Source organism: Eumetopias jubatus, unplaced genomic scaffold, assembly GCF_037043125.1.
Source record: "Eumetopias jubatus isolate StellerSeaLion01/CBP00866 unplaced genomic scaffold, mEumJub1_p1.0 scaffold_10, whole genome shotgun sequence".
NCBI lineage: Eukaryota > Metazoa > Chordata > Mammalia > Carnivora > Otariidae > Eumetopias > Eumetopias jubatus.
In genome coordinates, this window is record NW_028274816.1 from 125,466,158 (window position 1) to 125,488,066 (window position 21,909).

The 21,909-nt window shown below is 34.5% G+C and overlaps 1 protein-coding gene and 1 pseudogene across 2 annotated transcripts in view; one reads left to right on the forward strand and one right to left on the reverse strand.

Moving 5' to 3' along the window:
* TAOK1 (TAO kinase 1) overlaps positions 1-21,909 on the forward strand; it is a 151,429-nt gene that overhangs the window by 83,252 nt on the left and 46,268 nt on the right. The window contains exons 4-10 of one of the 2 annotated variants that reach the window (XM_028109304.2): positions 3,463-3,564; positions 4,808-4,853; positions 5,398-5,494; positions 7,174-7,287; positions 10,150-10,241; positions 18,134-18,227; positions 20,597-20,678. In XM_028109304.2, the coding sequence (XP_027965105.1) occupies positions 3,463-3,564; positions 4,808-4,853; positions 5,398-5,494; positions 7,174-7,287; positions 10,150-10,241; positions 18,134-18,227; positions 20,597-20,678 (627 nt within the window). Of the gene's footprint in view, positions 1-3,462; positions 3,565-4,807; positions 4,854-5,397; positions 5,495-7,173; positions 7,288-10,149; positions 10,242-18,133; positions 18,228-20,596; positions 20,679-21,909 lie in introns of those variants that run through there. The other variant, XM_088028401.1, reaches the window with a different exon arrangement.
* On the reverse strand, positions 20,468-20,560 carry LOC114214043 (U6 spliceosomal RNA; annotated as a pseudogene).

Genomic DNA, 21,909 nt, shown 5'->3' on the forward strand with positions numbered 1-21,909 from the left:
GAGTCTGTTTGGTTAGTTACATCTAAAATAAAATTTCATTTAGTGTATCATCTTTTCACGTCCAATTATTAGTGTCCTTCATGAAAGTCTTTTTTACCTTGAAGAATACAGGCTTTTGCTTTGTTCTGAGTTGCATCCCAGAGCATTCAAATTTGAAATTTAAAGCCCATGAAATGTTTTCAGAATGTAGCATCTTACATTGTACACATTTTATATAAAAACACTGTAGGGGGCGCCTGGGTGGCTCAGTTGGTTAAGCTACTGCCTTCGGCTCAGGTCATGATCCTGGAGTCCTGGGATCGAGTCCCGCATCGGGCTCCCTGCTCAGCAGGGAGTCTGGTTCTCCCTCTGACCCTCTTTCCTCTCGTGCTCTCTCTCTCTCATTCTCTCTCAAATAAATAAATAAAATCTTAAAAAAAACAATACTGTAAACATATTTTGCTGTATTTTGTTGAGGACTTGTGAAATAAAATAGGAGATATATGATCTTAAATTTTAGTACAAAACATTTCTCAAAGTTTTCCGTTATGCTAGTAGTTTCCCTGCCTTTAGAAATATGGCCCAAGTTAGTAGAAAACTTTGAATGAAAAAACTCAAACAAGAACAAAAAGCAGATTCCTAATTTCCATCCCACATCTACTGAGCCTCTAGAATCTTTGAGTATGGACCAAAGGATCTGTATTTTTAGAGTTCCCTGGATGCTTTCTTTTTTTAAGATTTTATTTATTTGAAAGAGAGAGAGCAAGCATTAGCAGGGGGACAGGGAGAGGCAGAGTTCCCTGCTAAGCAGGGAGTCCGATGTGGGGCTTGATCCAGGACAGTTAACCTACTGAGCCACCCAGGCGCCCCTCGCTGGTTGCTTAAGAGTAACTATGGATATGACATAAGTAAGGCTGTCATGGAGTAACTTAAGGCCAAGGATTTATCTGTATTTCTTCAAAGCTGTCAATGAAGAAGGCTCTTAGTAAAATGTGTAAGAAAATACTTTCATACTGCTTGTTTTTTTCTGTGACCTTTCCTATATAGTAACAGTTATTTACTAGCATTTAGAAAGTATGCATTTAGGCATTTAAATCTCAAAGTAATCATTTGAGTTTAAAAAACAAACATAACCTTAGTATTTGGTAGAACATATAAGCCAAAAACAAAATAGGTGACCTATATGGCATGTAAATTACGTGGGATTTTTTTGTTTTTTGTTTTTGTTTGTTTTAAAGATTTTATTTATTTATTTGACAGAGACAGACAGCGAGAGAGGGAACACAAGCAGGGGGAGTGGGAGAGGGAGAAGCAGACTTCCCGCGGAGCAGGGAGCCCGATGTGGGGCTCAATCCCAGACCCTGGGATCATGACCTGAGCCAAAGGCAGATGCTTAACAACTGAGCCACCCAGGCACCCCTGTAAATTACATGTTAATAAAGCTGCAAATAACAGGAAAGTTGATGGGGCGCCTGGGTGGCTCAGTCAGTTAAGGTTAAGTGTCTGTCTTCATCTCAGCTCATGATCTCGGGGTCCTGGGGTTGAGCCTAGAGTTGGGCTTACTGCTCAGCGGGGAGCCTGCTTCTCCCTCTCCCTCCCCCCTTCCCCCACTCATACATCTCCCCCGTCTCTATCTCAGATAAATAAGTAAAGTCTTTATTTTTTTAAACATTCTTTTATTTAAATTCAATTATATAAATTTACATACATACAATGTACTATTGGTTTCAGAGGTACAGGCCTGTGATTCATTAGTCTTATATAATACCCAGTGCTCATTACATCACATGCCCTCCTTAATGTCCATCACCCAGTTACCCCATCCTTCCACCCCCATCCCCTCCAGCAAAATTCAGTTTGTTTCCTGTGATTAAGAGTCTCTTATGGTTTGTCTCCCCCTCTGGTTTCATCTTATTTTATTTTTTCCTCCCTTCCCCTGTGATCCTCTGTTTTGTTTTATAAATTCCACATATCAATGAGATCATATGGTAATTGTCTTTTTCTGATTGACTTATTTCACTTAACATAGTACCCTCTAGTTCCATCCATGTCATTGCGAATAGCAAGATTTCATTTTTTTGATGGCTGCGTAATATTCCTCTGTGTGTGTGTATGTGTGTGTGTGTGTGTGTGTACATACATACCACATCTTTAACCATTCATCCCTCGATGGACATCTGGACTCTTTCCATAGTTTAGCTATTGTGGACATTGCTGCTATAAACATTGGGGTGCAGGCGCCCCTTTGGATCACTACATTTGTATCTTTGGGGTAAATACCCAGTAGTGGCAATTGCTGGGTCGTAGGGTAGCTCTATTTTCAACTTTCTGAGGAACTTCCATACTGTTTTCCAGAGTGGCTGCACCAGCTTGCATTCCTACCAACAGTGTAGGAGGGTTCTCCTTTCTCTGCATCCCCGCCAACATCTGTCATTTCCTGATTTGTTAATTTTAGCAATTCTGACTGGTATGAAGTAGTATCACATTGAGGTTTTGATTTGTATTTCCCTGATGCCGAGTGATGTTGAGTACTTTTTCATGTGTCTGTTGGCCATTTGGATGTCTTCTTTGGAGAAATATTTGTTCATGTCTTCTGCCCATTTCTTGATTGGATTATTTGTTCTTTGGGTGTTGAGTTTGCTAAGTTCTTTATAGATTTTGGATACTAGCCCTTAATCTGATATGTCATTTGCAAATATCTTCTCCTATTCTGTAGGTTGTCTTTTCGTTTTGTTGACCGTTTCCATTGCTGTACAAAAGCTTTTTATCTTGATGAAGTCCCAATAGTTCATTTTTGCCTTTGTTTCCCCATGATTTTGGAGACATGTCTAGCAAGAAGTTGCTGCGGCCAAGGTCAAAGAGGTTGCTACCTGTGTTTTCTTCTAGGATTTTGATGGATTCTTGTCTCATGTTTAGGTCTTTCATCCATTTTGAGTAAAATCTTTAAAAAAAAAAAAAGAGGGTGCTTGGGTGGCTCAGTCAGTTAACCATCTGCCTTTGGCTCAGGTCGTGATCCTAGCATCCTGGGATTGAGCCCCGTGTCAGGTTCCCTGCTCAGTGGGGAGTTTGCTTCTCCTTCCCCCTGCTCTTGCTGTATCTCTCTCTCTCTCTGTCTTCCTCTCAAATAAGTAAGTAAAATCTAAAACAAAAAAAAGAAAGGAGAAGTTGAACTGATGAAGAAAAATCACGAAATATAGTATATAGTTTTCATCAACATGCTTGGTGTGTGATTGTAAAATTTAATGAGATTCATTGATGATAAATTTTATCAAACTAAAATTTTTCTGCCTTATGAATTGAGTTTAACCTATACAAATGTCATTTCATTCAAATTCATTAGTTTGCTATTTAAATATTACGAATAAAGCAAAGTTGTATGTTCTCATTAATCCTGCTTAAGCTAGTAATTACTTTTTTCTTATATAACTTTCTAAGGAAAAGCAACTTCATAATTCTTTCCTTTATTCCTTTTTTTCCCCACAGAAATGGCAGGATATTATTAAGGAAGTCAAGTTTCTACAAAGAATAAAACATCCCAACAGTATAGAATACAAAGGCTGCTATTTACGTGAGCACACAGCATGGGTAGGTGTTTGCCCTCTCCTTGCTATAATTTAGTTGGTATTGGTTTAGAATTAATTCAAGAATGTCTCAAGGTGGTTGTGGAAAGCCATGCAAAAACACCTTGAAATGTTAGTTCATACTGAGAGAGGAAGAGCAGCTTTTCTTAGAACTCCTTGGCAATAAGAGATAAAACTTTTGCAAGTTTACTGCAGAGATTTGGCTGACCTTTATGTGCGTGGTAAAATGTTCTCTGACATTTTTTAGTATCACCATTTTAAAATGGTTTATCAAGCATTGTACAATAATCCTATTATTTGAGGATAAAAATTAGCATATCTTTTGACATAAATATATTGTAATCTACAAAGATTTTGGTAAAGTCTTGGTGAATTTTGGTGAAATATGAACTGATTGTAATTCCTTGGCCGAATAATACTAATGGTAGAGAATTGAGACACATTATTACAAGAAGTGGAGATTAAGTTTTTCTTCTTACCATGGAGGTGACAAGGTAGTATTCCAACAGTGGTCTAGGCATAATAAATGTATCTTTAAAGAGTAAATTTTCTGGCTGCCTGGATGGCTCAGCAGTTAAGCGTCTGCCTTCCCCTCAGGTCATGATTCCAGGGTCCTAGGATTGTGCCCCGCATCTGACTCCCTGCTCAGTGTGGAACCTGCTTCTCCCTCTCCTTCCCACTTGTGCTCTCTCTCTGATCACTCTGTGTCTCTCTCTCTCTCTCTCTCTCTCTCAAATAAATAAATAAAATCTTAAAAAAAAAAAGAGTAAATTTTCTTTTAACAGAAATCATCCCCAAGGGTAATAAATAGGGCCTACCTTAGAAGGTGGTTATAAGGATTAAATTAGTTAATATATATAAAATATCTGGCACACAGGAGATGCTCTGTGTTTGCTTTAAGGAAGCATTTGAACTGTAACCTAACCTTTGTACATATAGATCCAGAGTACAGTTTTCCATTTGATAAGTTATAACAATGTAACTATATTCCTTTATAGTTTTAGTTAGTAATTATAGATGAAATATACATCCTGTACAAGTGATTACATGTCAGCATAAAAGATTAATGTATCATTGGCTTAACTTTATCATTTAAGAAATTGCTAAATACATAAATATTTTTTAAGGTAAATGATGACGAGTTATTTACTTCAAACTATCTTCTTGATCTCCTTGGTGAACTTATTTTATCTCAAATAGAATCTTTTTACTAATTTAATGCCTTTATAATTTTTCTTCCCATGTAGCTGGTAATGGAATATTGTTTAGGATCTGCTTCAGATTTACTGGAAGGTAGGTTTCCTTTAATTATTCAGGAAAAAAAGTATTAGCAAAAATATAATGAGAATTCTGTATGATTTTCTTAAATAATGTAAAAACTTTACAGATAGAGTAAAAACCTTCGCCTTTTCTAAAAGATTCTCTTCATGGTATGTACTGTCCTGTAGTAGCATAAAATAGGTGAATTTTTTTTATATTATGACTTACCAAGCATTTTTCTTTATTTTTTGTCATTTAGCTTAACCTATTCCTTCTGTTCAGAATGAAGATGTGTGAGAATAAAGGGAGAACCTCTCTTTTGTCACTTTTGTTTTTATTATTAACTAATTGTTGAATTTATTTAGCTTAGAGAAAAATTGGCTGTGAGCTATATACTTTAACAGCTAGGCACAACTGTAATTCCAGTTCTAAAGTTCAGTAGCTTTGTTTTGTTTTGGGGAGCAAGTCTTCTCACTAAATGTTTATTTTTTAAAATTGCCTCAAATATTAGATGTTTATTTTTTTAAACAAAAATATTCTGTATAGTAATTATCTTCCAATAAATTCTTATTTTAAGTTCACAAAAAGCCATTACAAGAAGTGGAAATAGCAGCAATTACACATGGTGCTCTCCAGGGATTAGCCTACTTACATTCTCATACCATGATCCATAGGTAAGCACTTTGACAGTTATCATGTATTAACAGCAAGTGGCTTATTGGATTTATCAACCGTGGAACTTACTAACCCTGAAAGTTTTGTTGGTTATAGCCATATAAAAGTATTTCAGAATCTTATAAACTCAGTTTTTAGGTTGTCTTACAAACATGCCAGTACATTTCATCTCCTTTTAGGATCAGGTTTTTTTCTTCCATAATGATAAAAGATTTAATTTAATTCAAAATTAAATAATTTTTCTTTTAGGATCAGTTTTATCTTTGTCTACACGTGCTGCTGGGTTTTCTGACGTTTGTGCACTTTATAGATGTGTGGTAGGAATATAATTGTAGAATCATTTAATTTGTAAGATGGAAAAGACATTAGGGATTATGTAGTCTTAACCTTTTTTATTTTACAGATAAAGCGATGCCCTAGTTTATGACTAATTTTTCTGAAGTTTACAAAGCCAGACTAGACTGGAACTAAGCTTAGGTCTTTTGTCTTTCAGGGAACTGATAATGCCAGTTTTGTTCCATTGATCACATGACATGGACTTAACACTCTATGCTTTTGAGTATTAATCCTTGATGATCCTTAATAATGGATAGTAACATTAAGGTTAAACTATTTTATAATGCATTTTTAGCATTGATATATGTTTTGACTATTTTAAAAGGAAATAGCAGTGGACCAGGCAGTTGATATTCAACTATATAGTAGAGTCATTGTGAGCTAAATGGCTTACCCTTTTTTTTTTTTTAAGATGTAAAGTCTTAAAGTCCAAGTAGTACTTACTCCAAGTAGTAAGGTCCAAGAGAAATCTACACGCTAACAAATAAGTGAATGGAAGTGAATGGAAGTGAATGGAAGAGTTGGAATTAGAACCTAAGGTCTTATCAACCTCAAAGTACCTCTCCTCATTTAAAAAGGAAATGGAAAAGATTTATTTAATATTATATCCATTACAATACTCTAGTTAGAATTGACAAGTGCTTGGAAATTTGGTTGGGTTTTTTTTGTTTGTTTGGTTGGTTTTTTGGGGTTTTTTTGGAAAGGTTAAATGTATGTTATGGTGCCAATTGGACATACAATCCTATTATATAAATGTCTATAATATTCTTATTTTGCATGGATAATATGTTTGCTGATTTTAAAAAAGTAAGCTTGAAAGTAAATTTGGATTATTAGATACTACATTATCCATGTGTTTCAGTTTTCATTTCATGTTTAATTAGGAGAACTATGCTAATGTTTTGAAATGATAAGAATAACTTTCAAAAAAACAAATTTGGGCTATGAGATCTTTTTTTTTAACTTTAAGTGGTATACTCAGAAATCTTAAAATTATGAAGGAATGGTCAGTCAGCTAATTAAATTCTATTTTTATTATTTGTATCAATAAACAGGAACTCAAGTATAGACTGTACTCGAATTACTTGATTTTCTGTCTTTTGTCTTTACTGCTGTTTTGTCTTCTTTTTTAGAGAAGAAAATTATCACTGTATATTTATATCACTTCTGTAGTTTTTACTTTTGGAACTTAATTCTCATTATCCTAATTTAGAAATTACCCTAGGACTTAATTATTTTGATTTCTCCTTCCCTATTTTAAAATTTTTTATTTGATTTTTATTATTTTCAACACAATCTAATGAAGAAAAGAGAAATAATTTTCTGTGTTCCTTGAACCCAGAGATATCAAAGCAGGAAATATCCTTCTGACAGAACCAGGCCAGGTGAAACTTGCTGACTTTGGATCAGCTTCCATGGCATCTCCTGCCAATTCTTTTGTGGGAACGCCATATTGGTAAGAATAATCCTATTTGCTATTGATACTCATGATTGAAATAGGAAATGTGTGATTATACTTTTTCAGATGCCTTATCTTTTGCCTGGTAATATTTTGGACATTTTAACTTTAAGCATAGTTAGTTTCAAATATAGATTTGGAGTGCTGCCTTTACATCTCCTATTTTTTCATTTGTCCCCTCGACATTTTCTTCTGTATTATAACCTGCGTCATATTTTGGGTGTGGGAGTAAAAATATTCAGTGAAAATCCAAGTGGAGGAGAAGATAGAAATGTTAAGTGGAAATTTGTGTGTTTTCTTTAGATTTATGTTTATCATATATCAGTATCTTCAGACTAAGAATACCTGAAGACTAATAGCTGATTTGGAGTTTTTTGGTTTTATTTTTTATTATGGAGATTTCAGATATACATAAAAGTAGACAAAAGTATAATGAAGCCTCACATACCAGTCACCCAGCCCAAAAACAATATCCCATGGCCACTCCTGCTCTATGTACTCATTTTTCTCCTCCCCGACCCTGCCATTATTGTGAAGCAAGTTCTAGGCATCCTCTGTTTTATCCATAAATAATTCAGTATTAATGTCAGCAAGTTTGAAGGAAATAATTGTCCAGCTCTTCAACTTCCATATGAGAGTGGTGTCTTAGTTCCACTACATCTTCTTTCCCACCTACCTTTCAAATCTCCCTCTCCTGCTTTATAAAAAAGAGGACTCCTTACATCCTGAATATTACAGTGATGAGCATTGATCTTGGTTGTAAAAACCTCAAAGCAATACCAGAAGAACAATTTGAGAATATATAATAACTATCAGAAATATTGAAGAGTCAAGGCACAAACTCTTGGCAAGGCCTTGTGCCTTTTCAGTCATCTTCCTTCCCTTCCTTTTACTCCTTGCTTTTTCTCTCTCCTCAGTTATCTTTCCCCCAGTAAAATTCATAACTGAGATGGTTGTCATGGGGACACATTAACATGTTATTTGCATTGAAAATGAAGTCAGACTTTTTTGACAGAAAGTGATTCTTATTTGCCTGATTGATACGACAATGAAGACTGGCATTACTAATTGAGTTAGACAGCAGTGTGTTGTTGTTTTTTAATAAATCAAATGAGCTAACTCTGCAGCTCTGTGTTTTAAATATTTTTAAATCACATATACAGTATAAAGTGTATATATATATATAGATAGATGGATAGATATGCTGTGCATTATATCCTTTATAGCTGTGAACTTTATAAAATTTAGATAACTCAAAAATGTACAAGGGGATAAATAATTCTCATAAATTCACTAGAGGGAAACGAATTTAAAAACTTGAAGAATTTCTACTCCTCCACTGCTCTAGATGACCAAAAATTTCTTATGTAGAACCCCACTTTAGGTAGACTCCCTTTCCCTTCTATTAAAAGGATTCTGTGAGCAAATATTTCTTAATGTTTCTCCTATTTATAAATTAATGATGAATATTAGATATTTAAAAGGTCCTGAAAAGTTCTGCAATAAAAAACAAAATTACTTGTTTAATTCTGCCTAAATTAGTAATTTCCCAAACTTACTTCAACATCTTAAAGAACCTTGGGGGGCATCTGGGTCGCTTCATTGGTTAAGCATCCAACTTTTTTTTATTTTGGCTCAGGTCATGGTCTTAGGGTCATGGGATTGAGTCCCACATCAGGCTCCATGCCTAGCATAGCACCTGCTTAAGATTCTTTCTCTCCTTCTCCCTCTGCCCCTCCCTCTATTAGAAAAAAAAAATCTTGGAAACACTCTGGTGTTGACAACTGAAAATTTACTTTATTTACATATTCACTAATTTATATATGGTGTATTTGGAACGTAGGAGCTAGATGTCTTTACACTTAGGCTTAGACACACACACTCATACACACTGGGGAATATGGTGACAATCCTACCTAAGCATCAACAACTGTTCTAAGTGTCTGTCTGTGCTTAACAACAAATACAAGTGAAGTATAAATTAAAGTACCATCAAAAATGTTAGACTCTAATTGAAAACATGAATTAGTGTTCCATTTTATAACCAAGACACCTGTAAGGTTGATAATTGTGTAACTGTCTTTGTTGTGAGCTGCCCTAGCCACTTTTATCATGGAACACTTACTATTTAAAAGGAAGAGTGACAAACTATGGTTATTCAGTGTTGGTTATTGTGGCAGATATTTTCTCAAATAAATGGAGTGAGCTTGTCACTTCAAGGAAAACAATTGACAGTATTCAGTGCTAATGATAACGATTCCATCTTTGAAGCATAATTCAGGCCTTCATAGTAGGATCCTTAGACCAAAATATTTAAGAATCACTAGCCTAAGGGGGAGTCCCTGGGTGCTTCAGTTGGTTAAGTGTCCGACTTTTGATTTCGGTTCAGGTCATGATCTCAGAGTCCTGAGATCAAGCACCAAGTTGGGCTCCACACTGGGCCTGGTGCCTGCTTAGGATTCTCTCTTTCTCCCCCTCTGCCCTTTCCCTACTCTCTCTCTCTCTCAAAAAAAATAACAACAAACAAAAAACTATAAAAAAATAACAAGAAAAACCCCACTGAGTTTTAAAAAAAAAAATCACTCACCTAAGGGTTATACAATATTAGAATATGCAATCCCGCTCTGGGGCATCCTTTCTTTAGGATGCTGTTATATGATCATGACAGATGGTGAGAATGAGTCTCACAGTATATATGCAATGGTAAATATTTACCTGATGACCTGTAGTGCATTTATTTCTCATTATAAAAATTCTTCTAGAATTCACACAGGTTTTCTCTATGTAGATGGTCATTACATTTTTAAAGAGTAGTATACTTTTTTTTTTTTTTACTCTAAATGACATTTTATGTTTTAGGATGGCCCCAGAAGTAATTTTAGCCATGGATGAAGGACAGTATGATGGCAAAGTAGATGTATGGTCTCTTGGAATAACATGTATTGAACTAGGTAAGCATTGTTCTTTATTACTATATAGTAAGTTGTGATCAGTGTTTTACCTCATTTTCTGTACCAAATCATAGCTTTTTATCTTTTATGTCAGTTACTAAAGTGAACAATAAATCTATTAAAGTTTTCACTTTGGTTATCTGGTACTTTTTATATATATATTTGGTGAGGCATATGATATTTGCTGTGTTAAATTAGGTCTAGAATAATTTTCCACTGTGGTATTAAGTTTGAGGTATTTATGTCTAATATTTAATGGCTATTTGTTAAACATCTAAAATATGTCTATGATTACTAGATTTACCATCTGTAGAAAGTCTCTACAGCACTGATGAACTATTTACCTCTACCTAGGATACTTATTACTTTGAATTAGGTATGAGAATTAGACGTCAGGCTGCCTGCCATACTGTAACAATTTGATTTTATGCACACATTTTATTCTGTTGCCCATAAAGGGAACTATGCTTAAGTCAGTGGCCCATCATGACTTTACTAACATTCCCAGTTTAAGTGAGCCAGGTAGATAATTGAATTGTCACTATAATTAAAGATGAGGTCCATCTTCGTCTCTTGATTCTCCAAGCTTACCCCTTCCAGTCCTATATCCTTTCCTTTTTTTTCTTCTTATAAAAGTATTCCAGGGGTGCCTGGCTGGCTCAGTCAACAGAGCATGCAACTCTTTAAGTTTGAGCCCCACGATGGGTGTAGAGATTACTTACAAATAAAATCTTAAAAAAAAAAAAAAAGAATATTCCATTAAACTTTATTTAAAAGTGGGAAATATTAGGAATATTTAATCGAACCATTCTAGGAGTAACCAGAGATCGAAAATAACACGTTAAAAATAGAATCCATGTGAGGGCGCCTGGGTGGCTCAGTTGGTTGAGTGTCCAACTCTTGATTTCGGCTCAGGTCATGATCTCGAGGCTGTGGGATCTAGCCCTGCCTCGGGCTCCAACTCAGTGCAGAGTCTGTTTGTCCTTCTCCCTTTGCTCCTCCTCCTGCTTGCGCAGGCATACACACTCTCTCTCTCAAATAAATAAAATCTTAAAGAAAAAGTAAAATCCATGTGTAATTTGATTAAATGATTTTCAAGTTGAGTTAATCAGTTTTGTAAAATAAGTAGGGAAATTGAGGTAAAATAAAATCAAAGGCTTATCCTTATATAGTAGATGAAAATCGTAATTTCCATTATAAACCAGGCTTTCTCTCTTACAGTCTAATATTTTTCCAAAATTCCATAATCTTTAGATATTTTTGCTTTTATGGTAATTACTACATTAACTATTCCCTTCAAGCTCTATCTTATTTATTTATTTTACTTTAAAGTATGACAGCATCAGCGAACAGAGATTTGGAGATTACCATCATGTCATTCTCCTCTGATCTCTTGGTCTCTCTTTGAGGTTTGCAGAATGTTTTTTCCATTTGAAAGTGTTTTAACCTCAATTCTTCCTACAGGTAGATCCTAGTTAGTTTCTTAAGAAACCTGGGTATAAATGTAGAGAAGCTGGTTAAATATACTCTGCCCATGAGGTATTTTTACATACTTGTGCTGGTTGATACATACATGTGCCCCTTGGTGATAGTGAAATTGTCTTAATGGTGCTGTTAGATATTATTGATATATGTTAATATTTATTTGATTAGAAAGTATTCATTGACCAGTTGTAGTGCTCAGCAAGAAATCTGTCTAAACTCCAGTTTTTGTGAAGTGGCTTATTTTTCCAGACTTTCTAGCTTCTTTTTTATTTTATTTTTTTAAGATTTATTTATTTAAGAGAGAGAGAGAAAGGAGCACAAGGGGAGGGGCAGAGGGAGAGGCTGAGCATGGAGCCTGACTTGGGATCAATTTCGTGATCCTGAAAGCACAACCTGAGCCGAAACCAAGAGTCGGAGGCTTAACCAACTATACCACCCAGGCACCCCATAGCTTCTTTTTATTATAGCTAAGAAAATAGAATTCCTTCACAATGAGAGTCTTTACACTTAAAATAAAACAATATCAGAAGATGAAACTGCCTTTAGATAATTTTAAATGAGTGAGACGTTTAAAGAAATTCTTAGAGTTTTAGGCATACTTTTGGCATCTTCAGCTTTTATAATCTTTCATAATCACTTTTTAAAATTTTACTTACAGATGTTTTGAATTATGAAGTGCTAAGTTAGTAACTACATTTTAAGCCTGCTTCTGGTTCCAGAGGAAAGGTGTACAGTAGCACAGGCCAGTAAAATTTTCTGCAGTGATAGAAGTGTTCTGTATCTGCATGGCTTTTGAGCACTTGAAATGTGGCTGTTGCAATTGAGTAAATGAATATTGGATTTTACACCATTTAAATAAATTTACATTTAAATAGTCACATGTGGCTAGTGGCTACCCTGTTGGACAGTACAGATCAAGAGGCATGATTTTCAATGCAAATTAGATTTGCAGTCTTCAGAAATATATCTGTTATATGCTTTTGAACTTTAAAATAGTTAAGATAAATAAAATCTTTAAAAATAAATAAATAGTTAAGGATAATGAGTTAAAGGAAACTATGTTCTTATAGTGCAGGTAGGAGAACAAATGTAAGTCAATTGTACTGACCCTGGTTTTGATAAATATAGTTATTAATAAATACTTTCATACTTTGTTATAAAAATTGAAGTAACTTGGTTATGTCTTATGACCAAGAAATCTTAAAGTAGAGGATTTTTCGTAGGTGAGTTCATATGCTTGTTTACAGTTAATCTTATGAAAAAGTTACCTAGTTTGTTGTTTTTCAGGCTTTGTGCCTGATTGTACAATTGTGTCTATAAAAGTAAAATTTACCATTTTTTTTCTGGTTATTAAGTATATGTCGAGGACATCAAATTTCAGAAAAAATAGCAATAAGAAAATAAATCGAAATAACAACTACAGTAATTTGTTAATGGATATGCAAGATAAAAAGATGTCAGTTGTGGCATTAAAAACATAAAACATGGAGTTTGGAGAGTAAAAATGTAGAACTTTAGAACATGTTCATACTTAAGTTGTTACCAACTTAAAGTAGACTACTATAAATATAAGTTTTACGTAAGCTTCATGGTAACTACAAAGCAAAAACCTATAGTAGATACACAAAAGATCAAAAGAAAGGAATCTAAGCATACTAATACAAAAAATCATCAAATCACAAAAGAAGAGGAAAGGAACAAAGGAATTACAAACAATCAGAAAACAATTAACAAAATGGCAGTAAGTACATACCTATCAATAATTAATTATAAATGGACTAAATTCTCCAATCATAGGGTAGCTGAACAGGACCCATCTATGTAATGCCTACGAGAGACTCATTTCAGATGTTAAGGATACACACAGACTAAAAGTGAAGGTGGGTGATAAAGATATTCCATGTAAATGGAAACAGAAAGAAGGTGCAGTAGCTATATTTACATCAGACAAAATAGACTTTAAAACAAAGACTGTACGGACGCCTGGCTGGCTCAGTTGGTAGAGCATGTGACTCTTAATCTCAGGGTCATGAGTTCAAGCCCCATGTAGGGTGTGGAGCCTACTAAAAATTAAAAAAGTAAAGGAGCACCTGAGTGGCACAGTTGGTTAAGCCTCTGACTCTTTTAGTTCAGGTTATGTTCTCAGGATTGTGAGATCGAGCCCCACATCGGGCTCCATGCTGACCCGGGTCTGCTTAAGTTTCTCTCTCTCTCTCCCTCTGCTCCCCTCCTCTCCCCACCCTGTGCTTATGTACACTCTCTCTCAAATATATAAATAAATCTTTTTTTAAAAAAGTTAAAATGACAACTGTGGTAAGAGACAAAGAAGGGTATTACATAATGGTGTAGAGGTCAATCCAGCAACAAGATATAACATTTGTAAATATTTATGCACCCAACACAGGAGCACCTAAATATGTAAAGCACTTTGATACACCTAAATGGAATAATAGCAATACAATAATAGTAGAGGATTATAATACCCCACTTTTATCAATTGATAGAGCATCCAGACAAAAAATCAATATGGAAACATTGGCCTTAACACATTGAAACAGATAGACTTAACAGACATGTCTATACAGAACATTTCATCCAAAAGCAACACAATGATATTTTTCTCAAGTATACATGGAGCATTCTCCAAGATAGATCATATGTTAGACCACAAAGTAAGTCTTAATAAATTTAAGAACATTGGAATCATTTAAGCATCTTTTCCAACAAAATGGTATGAAACTTAAAACCAATTATAAGAATAAAACCAGAAAATGCACAAACATATGAGGATTAAACAACATGCCACTGTAACAACCAGTGGGTCAAAGAAGAAATCAAAAGAGAAATAAAGATACCTGAGATAAATGAAAGTGGAAATACAACATACTAAAATGTATAGGAGGCAGCAAAAGTGGTTCTAAGAGGGCAGTTCATAGGGATAAATGCTTACATTGAGAAACAAGAAAGATCTTAAATAACCTAACTTTGTACTTCAGGGAACTAGAAAAAGAACAGACTAAGCCTAAAGTTAATAAAAGGAAGGAAATAACAAAGATCAGAGCAGAAATAAATGAGAGACTAAAAAGCCAATAGAAAAGATCAACGAAATTAAGAGCTGGTTTTTTGAAAAGATAAATAAAACAGACAGACCTTTGTCTAGATTTACCATGAAAAGAAGAGGACTCACATGAATTCAGAAATGAAAGAAGAGATGTTACAACTGATACCACAGAAATACAAATTATCACAAGAGACTACTATGAACAATTAGATGCCAACAAATTGGACAGCCCTAGAAGAAATGGATAAATTCCTAGAAACATACAACCTACCAAGACTGGATCATAAAGAAATAGAAAATCTGAACAGACTGATCACTAGTAAGAAGATCAAATTAATAATCAAAAACATTCCAACAAACAGAAGTTCAGGACCAGGTCATTTCACTGGTGAATTCTAACATATAAAGAAGAATTAATACCAATCCTTGTCAAACTCTTCCAAAAAAGTAGAAGAGGTGGGAACGCTTCCACACTCATTTTATGAGGCCAGCATTACCCTGATACCAAAAGGTCATTTTTGAAAAAGAAAAGGATACTAAAAAGAAAATTACAGGCCAATATCCTTGATCAACATCGATCCAGAAAACCCACAACAGAGTATTAGCAAACCAAATTCAACAATACAGTCGACTGACCCTTGAACAACGTGGGAGTTAGGGGCAATGACCCCTTCATGAGCCATGGAGGTGGCTCAGCATAGGATGTCAGAGCCCAAGTAGGGTAAAGAGGTGATAATAGGAGAAACTTCCTATCATATAGGGTCAAGAGTCTAAGGAGGACATCTATATTTGGGGGTGGCCTGATACAGTGTTTATCCCTGATCAAAAGGAAGAGAGCTTCCCTCATAAAGACTGATGAGGGCCACGCTGCAGAGAAGTGACCCAGGTTAGGTTGGGTTTTAGAAACTGAGTGGATAAAAAAATGTTCACACTGTAGAGTAACTGGGAATGGGGTTTCAAAACTTGAGCAAGGAAAAACAGCAACAACAAACTTGAGCAAGAAAAGGGGGCATCTGCTCAAGAGAGAATGTGGTAGTTAAAAACAAAACAAAACACCAAAAAGAATGTGGTAGCAAAGATGGGAGACTGTTTACATACAGGGAGAATTTATCAAATAAGAAAATATTAATTAAGGATAATAAGAGCAAGGTTCCTCATTGTCAGAAGGGTGTGACAAATAATGGAAAGAGATAAAGCTAGAATTCCATAGTTTTCATAAACAAATATGTTTAATGTGCATGTATGTATATAAATATATTGTATACATTAGTGTTTCCTAGTTCTGTCCACTGAAAGAACAGTGATACCTCAGTAGCAGTGAGCACACCTGTTGCCACAGGTCCTTGGAGAAATGGTGGAAACCTTAGTCTGGAGTGTGGAAAGTACAAGATGAGCCTGGAAAATCTTAGTGTGCCAGAAAGCAAAGAAGTGATTAAGAAATGATAGGACCCTGTCAAAAAGAAGCCAGTAAAATGGTTCTCACTGCTCAAACATGAGACATTTTGAACATCAAAATAAAGGATAGTAGCAGATTATAAAATAAAATAGAAATCTACAAGTTCATACAATAAATAAATAGGAAAATTAAAGTTTTATGAAAAAACAGAATGTATAGATTCAAAGTACCTTCTCAAAAAATACTTATTAATTACAAAGGAAACAAACTTACCATGAAGAAGCCTGACAGACACAGCTTTAATTGGTGCAATGTGAACACCATCAATAATGGAAGCATTCAAAATCATGCATCATCTCCTAGAATAAAGTGAGAAAAATATAACACTTCCGTGATGCTCCTGCCAAAGATGTATAACCCAAATGTAATCATAGGACAAACCCAAATTGAGGGACATTCAAGAGTCTTCTATACTTCAAAATGACTTCAGCAGTTACCTTAAGAGACTAGAAAAAGAGGAGCAAAGGGCAGTTGGCTGACTCAGTAGGGCATATGACTTTAGATCTTGGGGTTATGATTGGCTCAAGCCCCACATCAGGCATGGAGTATACTTAAAAAAAAAAAAAATTCAACCCAAGATATTAGAACAACGAGAATTTAAAAAAATCAAAGCAGGTGGGGCGCCTGAGTGGCTCAGTTGGTTAAGCATCTGCCTTCCACTCAAGTCATGATCCCAGAGTCCTGGGATTAAGTCCTGTGTTTAACTCCCTGCTCAGTGGAAAGCCTGCTTCTCCCTCTGCTCCTCCCCCTGCTCGTGCTGTCTCCCTCTCTCTCTCTCTCTCAAATAAATAAGTAAATAAAAACTTTAAAAAATCAAAGCAGGAATCAATTAAATAAAAAACAAGAACAGTAGAGAAAACCAATGAAACAAAAAACTAGTTTTCTGAGATGCGCTTGGGTGGCTTGGGACCACCCAAGCTTGGTTAAGCTTGGGACTTTTGATTCCCGCTCAGGTTATGATCTCAGAAGTCCTGAGGTCAAGCCCAGCGCTGGCTCAGTGCTCAGTGGGTAGTCTGATTGAGATTCTCTCTCTCTCCCAGCCCCTTTGCCCCTCCTGTTCCCCCATGCTCAAGAGTGCCCTCTCTTTCCCTCTCTCACTAAAATAAATCTTAGAAAACAAAACAAAATAACTAGTTCTCTGAGAAAATTAATAAAATTGATAAACTTCTAGCCACATTGATCAGGAAAAAGACAAGACACAAATGACCAATATCAGGAATGGGAAGTGACATCACTACACATTTTACAGGTATTAAAAGGATTATAGGGAAATATTATGAACAATTTTATGTTAATTTAGTAACTTCGATAAGGTGCACACTTTCCTTGATGCGAATGACCAAGGCTTGCTGTTGCTACAAAGGACACATTGGAACATTTGATTGAAATTTGAATAGGGTTGAGGATTAGATGATAACTCATGTATCAGTATTAATGGACTGATTTAATTGTGGTTCTTTAGTGGAAGGTTCTTATTTATGGGAAATATACACTGAAGTATTTAGGCATGGTAGGGCATTAGGCCAGCAACTTAGTGTAAATTGACTCACTTGAAAAAGTTCTGTATGCAATTTTTTTTTGCTGAGTTTGAGATGAGACTTTCCAAAAAGAAAAAACATTATTAAAATTTTTCTAAATTTAATTTTTGTGAGAGAGAGAGGGAGGAGAGGGACACACTTTACCTCTTTACCAGGCTCCACACCAAGCGCAGAGCCTGTCTGGGGCTCAGTCTCCCAACCCTGAGATCATGACCTGAGCTGAAATCAAGAGTTGGGCGCTTAACTGACTGAGCCATCCAGGTCGGCCCCCCTACCAAATTTTTTAAACAGTGTTTGCATGCCCTTATATAACAGGCACATATTTTAACAGGAAAGTTTCTTTCTTTTACAGCGGAAAGGAAGCCTCCTTTATTTAATATGAATGCAATGAGTGCCTTATATCACATAGCCCAAAATGAATCCCCTACACTACAATCTAATGAATGGTGAGTATTGCTGAGACATGTATTACTCAACATTGTATAGATTAAATACTTTTTTATAATGTTATCAAAATGATTTTATTTCAGTTAGGTAAAGTATTACCTGAAGAGATATTAAATTGGTTTATCTTACCCTTATATCATGTTTCTCTTCTATTAACATCTGCTTTTCATAACATATATGTAATTCAGTTCAGAAATAAAGGATAGATGATGCCACATGGAAGCAAACAGTATTGCTTTTTACAAAAATTTATATTTTATTTTTTTCTTTGAATTTTAGGAACACATATAACCCTAATTATATAATAAATAATATATAATATAATAGCATAATTTAAACATTTAATATTTTATAACTAAAATACATAGATTGCCACAACCTATAGTGCTGTTTTATTGGGGAATGGTTTATAATTTATCAAGTATAAAACATAGGTAAGATGATTTATCAGAATTATCAGGTAATTCATAACTTTGGGATTGTTCTAATTGTTATTGTGATATTTATATTCAGAATACTCTGTTACTCCATCTCCTGGTACTTCCTTGATTTGATAAAATTAAATTCATTTATGTAAAGAAGTTTCTGGAGAATAGATTTAGAAAACTAGGGTTTTTATCAGTGATAGAAAATTTTGGGGCACTGGGGGCTCAGCTGCTCAGGTCATGATTTCAGGGTCCTGGGATCCTCTCCCTCTACTGCTCCCCCTTGTTGTACTCTCTCACTCTCTCTGTCGAATAAATAAATGAAATCTTTAAAAAAAAAAATTTTAGTGTATGTATCTCTGTATTCAAGTGTGTCTAACATTTGAAAAATTCTAGGGGTATATCAAGGATACTAAATAAGTATTTTTAAATTGACAAGTAGATGCATAAATTAATGAGACTTAATTTTTTAAAGATTACATATTTAAGGCGCGTTCATAGATCTTTGCTACCTGTTTAGAGATACTTAGAAGGAACGTTTTGGTGGAGTTTAGCATTATGGTACATATCAGTAATAAATATATTGAACAGACTGTCTTTACACTGTTTATATTTGGGGATTCAAAAAAGAATTCTTGCCTACAAGGAACTTAAAATTTTATGTGAATATGAAAGACAAACATTGATGGAGTAATTATTACTTACTACCTTCCTCACTGAACTCTCATCAGTAACACTGTATAAAATAATATGTTGCAGACTTCTGACGTTTTAAAAAGTATCCTAATTGATTTTCTGGGTTTAATAGACGTTTTATCCTTTTGTCTAGAAATACGTAGGTATAAAACTGCTCCCTTCAAAGCAAATAGATTGATGTTCTAAAAATGCTATATAGAAGATGACCCAACAGGCAAACAAGAAAGAGAGATGGCGGGACACCTGGGTGGCTCAGTCGTTAAGTGTCTGTCTTCAGCTCAGGCCATGATCCCAGGGTCCTGGGATTGGGCTCCCTGCTCAGCGGGAAGCCTGCTTCTCCCTCTCCCACTCCCCCTGCTTGTGTTCCCTCCCTCTCTGTCAAATAAATAAATAAATAAAAATCTTTTAAAAAGCAAAAAAAAGGGGAAATGGCTTAGAGAAAAGAAAAAAATGGAAAAGAATGTTATATGAAATTTGAAAACAAGGAAAAAATCGGCTTCCTTAATTTTGCCTTAGTATAGAACAAGTTATGATATTTAAATATGTGGGAGTAGAAGTTTTTTTAAGTTTTTAATTTAAATTCCAGTTATTTAACATACAGTGTAATCTTAGTTTCAGGTGTACAATAGTGATTCAACACTTCCATACATCACCCCGTGCTCATCACAAGTGCCCTCCTTAGTCTCCATCTCCTATTTCATCCCCCCACCCACCTCCCTTCTGGTCACCATCAGTGTGATCTCTGTAATTAAGGATCTGTTTCTTGGTTTACCTCTCTGTCTCTTTCTCTCTCTCTCTTTTTTTTTTTTACCTTTGCTTGCTTGTTTCTTAAATTGTGGGAGCAGGATTTTTAAATAATCTGTACAAATTTATCTTTGGAAAATGGTAAAGATTCATTGGTTGCTTTAGATAGCTTTTCATAGACATATAAAATTATAGTAGATTGTATTTGTTTTTATCATTCCTTTTCCATTCCCCCTCCCACCAGTAGACGCATGCCTTGATTTGTGGATTTTTTAAATTAAGTTTTTATTTAAATTCCAGTTAGTTAATATACAGTGTAATATTAGTTTCAGGTATAGAATTTAGTGATTCAACACTACATACAACACCCAGTGCTAAAAAATGAATGCTTCATGAATTTCCATGTCATCCTTGCACAGGATGCTAATCTTCTCTGTATTTTTTGTGGATGTGTCTTAAAAGGAAATAGCAATATGTTCACTTGATACTTTCCTTTACAATAGGTCTGATTATTTTCGCAACTTTGTAGATTCTTGCCTCCAGAAAATCCCTCAAGATCGCCCTACATCAGAGGAACTTTTAAAGGTCAGTTTTACTAAGTCTGTTTTCTACCCTAAGAAATTATTTAAAGGATGTATTTTATTCTTCTTTGATCTTGAATCAATATTAAGTATGCTCTACTAATTTTTACTGAAATGCTAATTTTATATACTGTTCTCTTTTAGAACTTTGCTTAGGTGCAAAGTTTTTTCATTTGTGTTTTCAAAATTAATTAAGTGCTTTACCATGTCTGAATAGAATATATAAATATTCCAAATAGTACCAATTGGCTGTTTCTATGTGTAAGAATGTATTCCTAAGTTATAACTCCACATTTTAATTCATGTGAAACAATGTCATATTTTAAAGTTAGTAAAACATAGTTTAACTTTGGATTTAGTTTTTATATCTGCCATATTTTATATATTCATCTGTCCTATATTAAAATAATATGAAAGAAAATGTATATCTATATAAATATTGTGGGAGAAAAGAGCTTTAAAAAGAAACTTAAAAATGAGTATCACGTTTCTGTTTCCTTTTTAGAAATATATTTTCCTAACTTGGCAATGAAAATATTTTAAGAATCATGTAAATTCTATTCAGTTTTCAGTGGGTTTGGTTGCTTAATTTAAATACATGATTGGTATATGCTTTCTGTTCTCAAAAATTTATTATTTGGAGTTTGACCATCTTATTCATAGCAATAATAATATTGTTGAACTTAATATACTTCTTAAAACATCTAGGTAAGGCAATAGTAAGTAGGATTTGACTCTCTCTCCTTATGCCAAGGAATATTGTTGATTTTTCACCTTATATAAGTTTTAAGTAGACTATTTTTGTATGAATGTTTTAGAACTTCAGAGAGGTTCAGTTTATTTTCACCAACACACATCAGATACAAAGATATTGAAAAGATCATGTGTGTGTGTGTGTGTATAGTATTATTTGCAGCCACAATATGTAGAAGAACAGTAGCGTTTCAGTAATGCTTGTGGGATTCTAGGTATTAAGCTCAGTCATAGTCTCAGAAATGAAAGCCTGAATAAATAGGTACTCACAATAGCAGCAAAAAGTTTAGTATAGCTAGGAATTATGTTAGTGATAAATAAGCAAGATTTGTATGTAGAAAACTTTCAAACTTAGAAATTTAAGATTTATTATTTTTGGATAAGAAGATTGAGTATTAGAAATAGTGATACATACCAAGCCAAGGCTCAGGGAAAAGAAAAAAATCTGACTGGCTTCTTACACTTGCCTTACATAAGCAAAA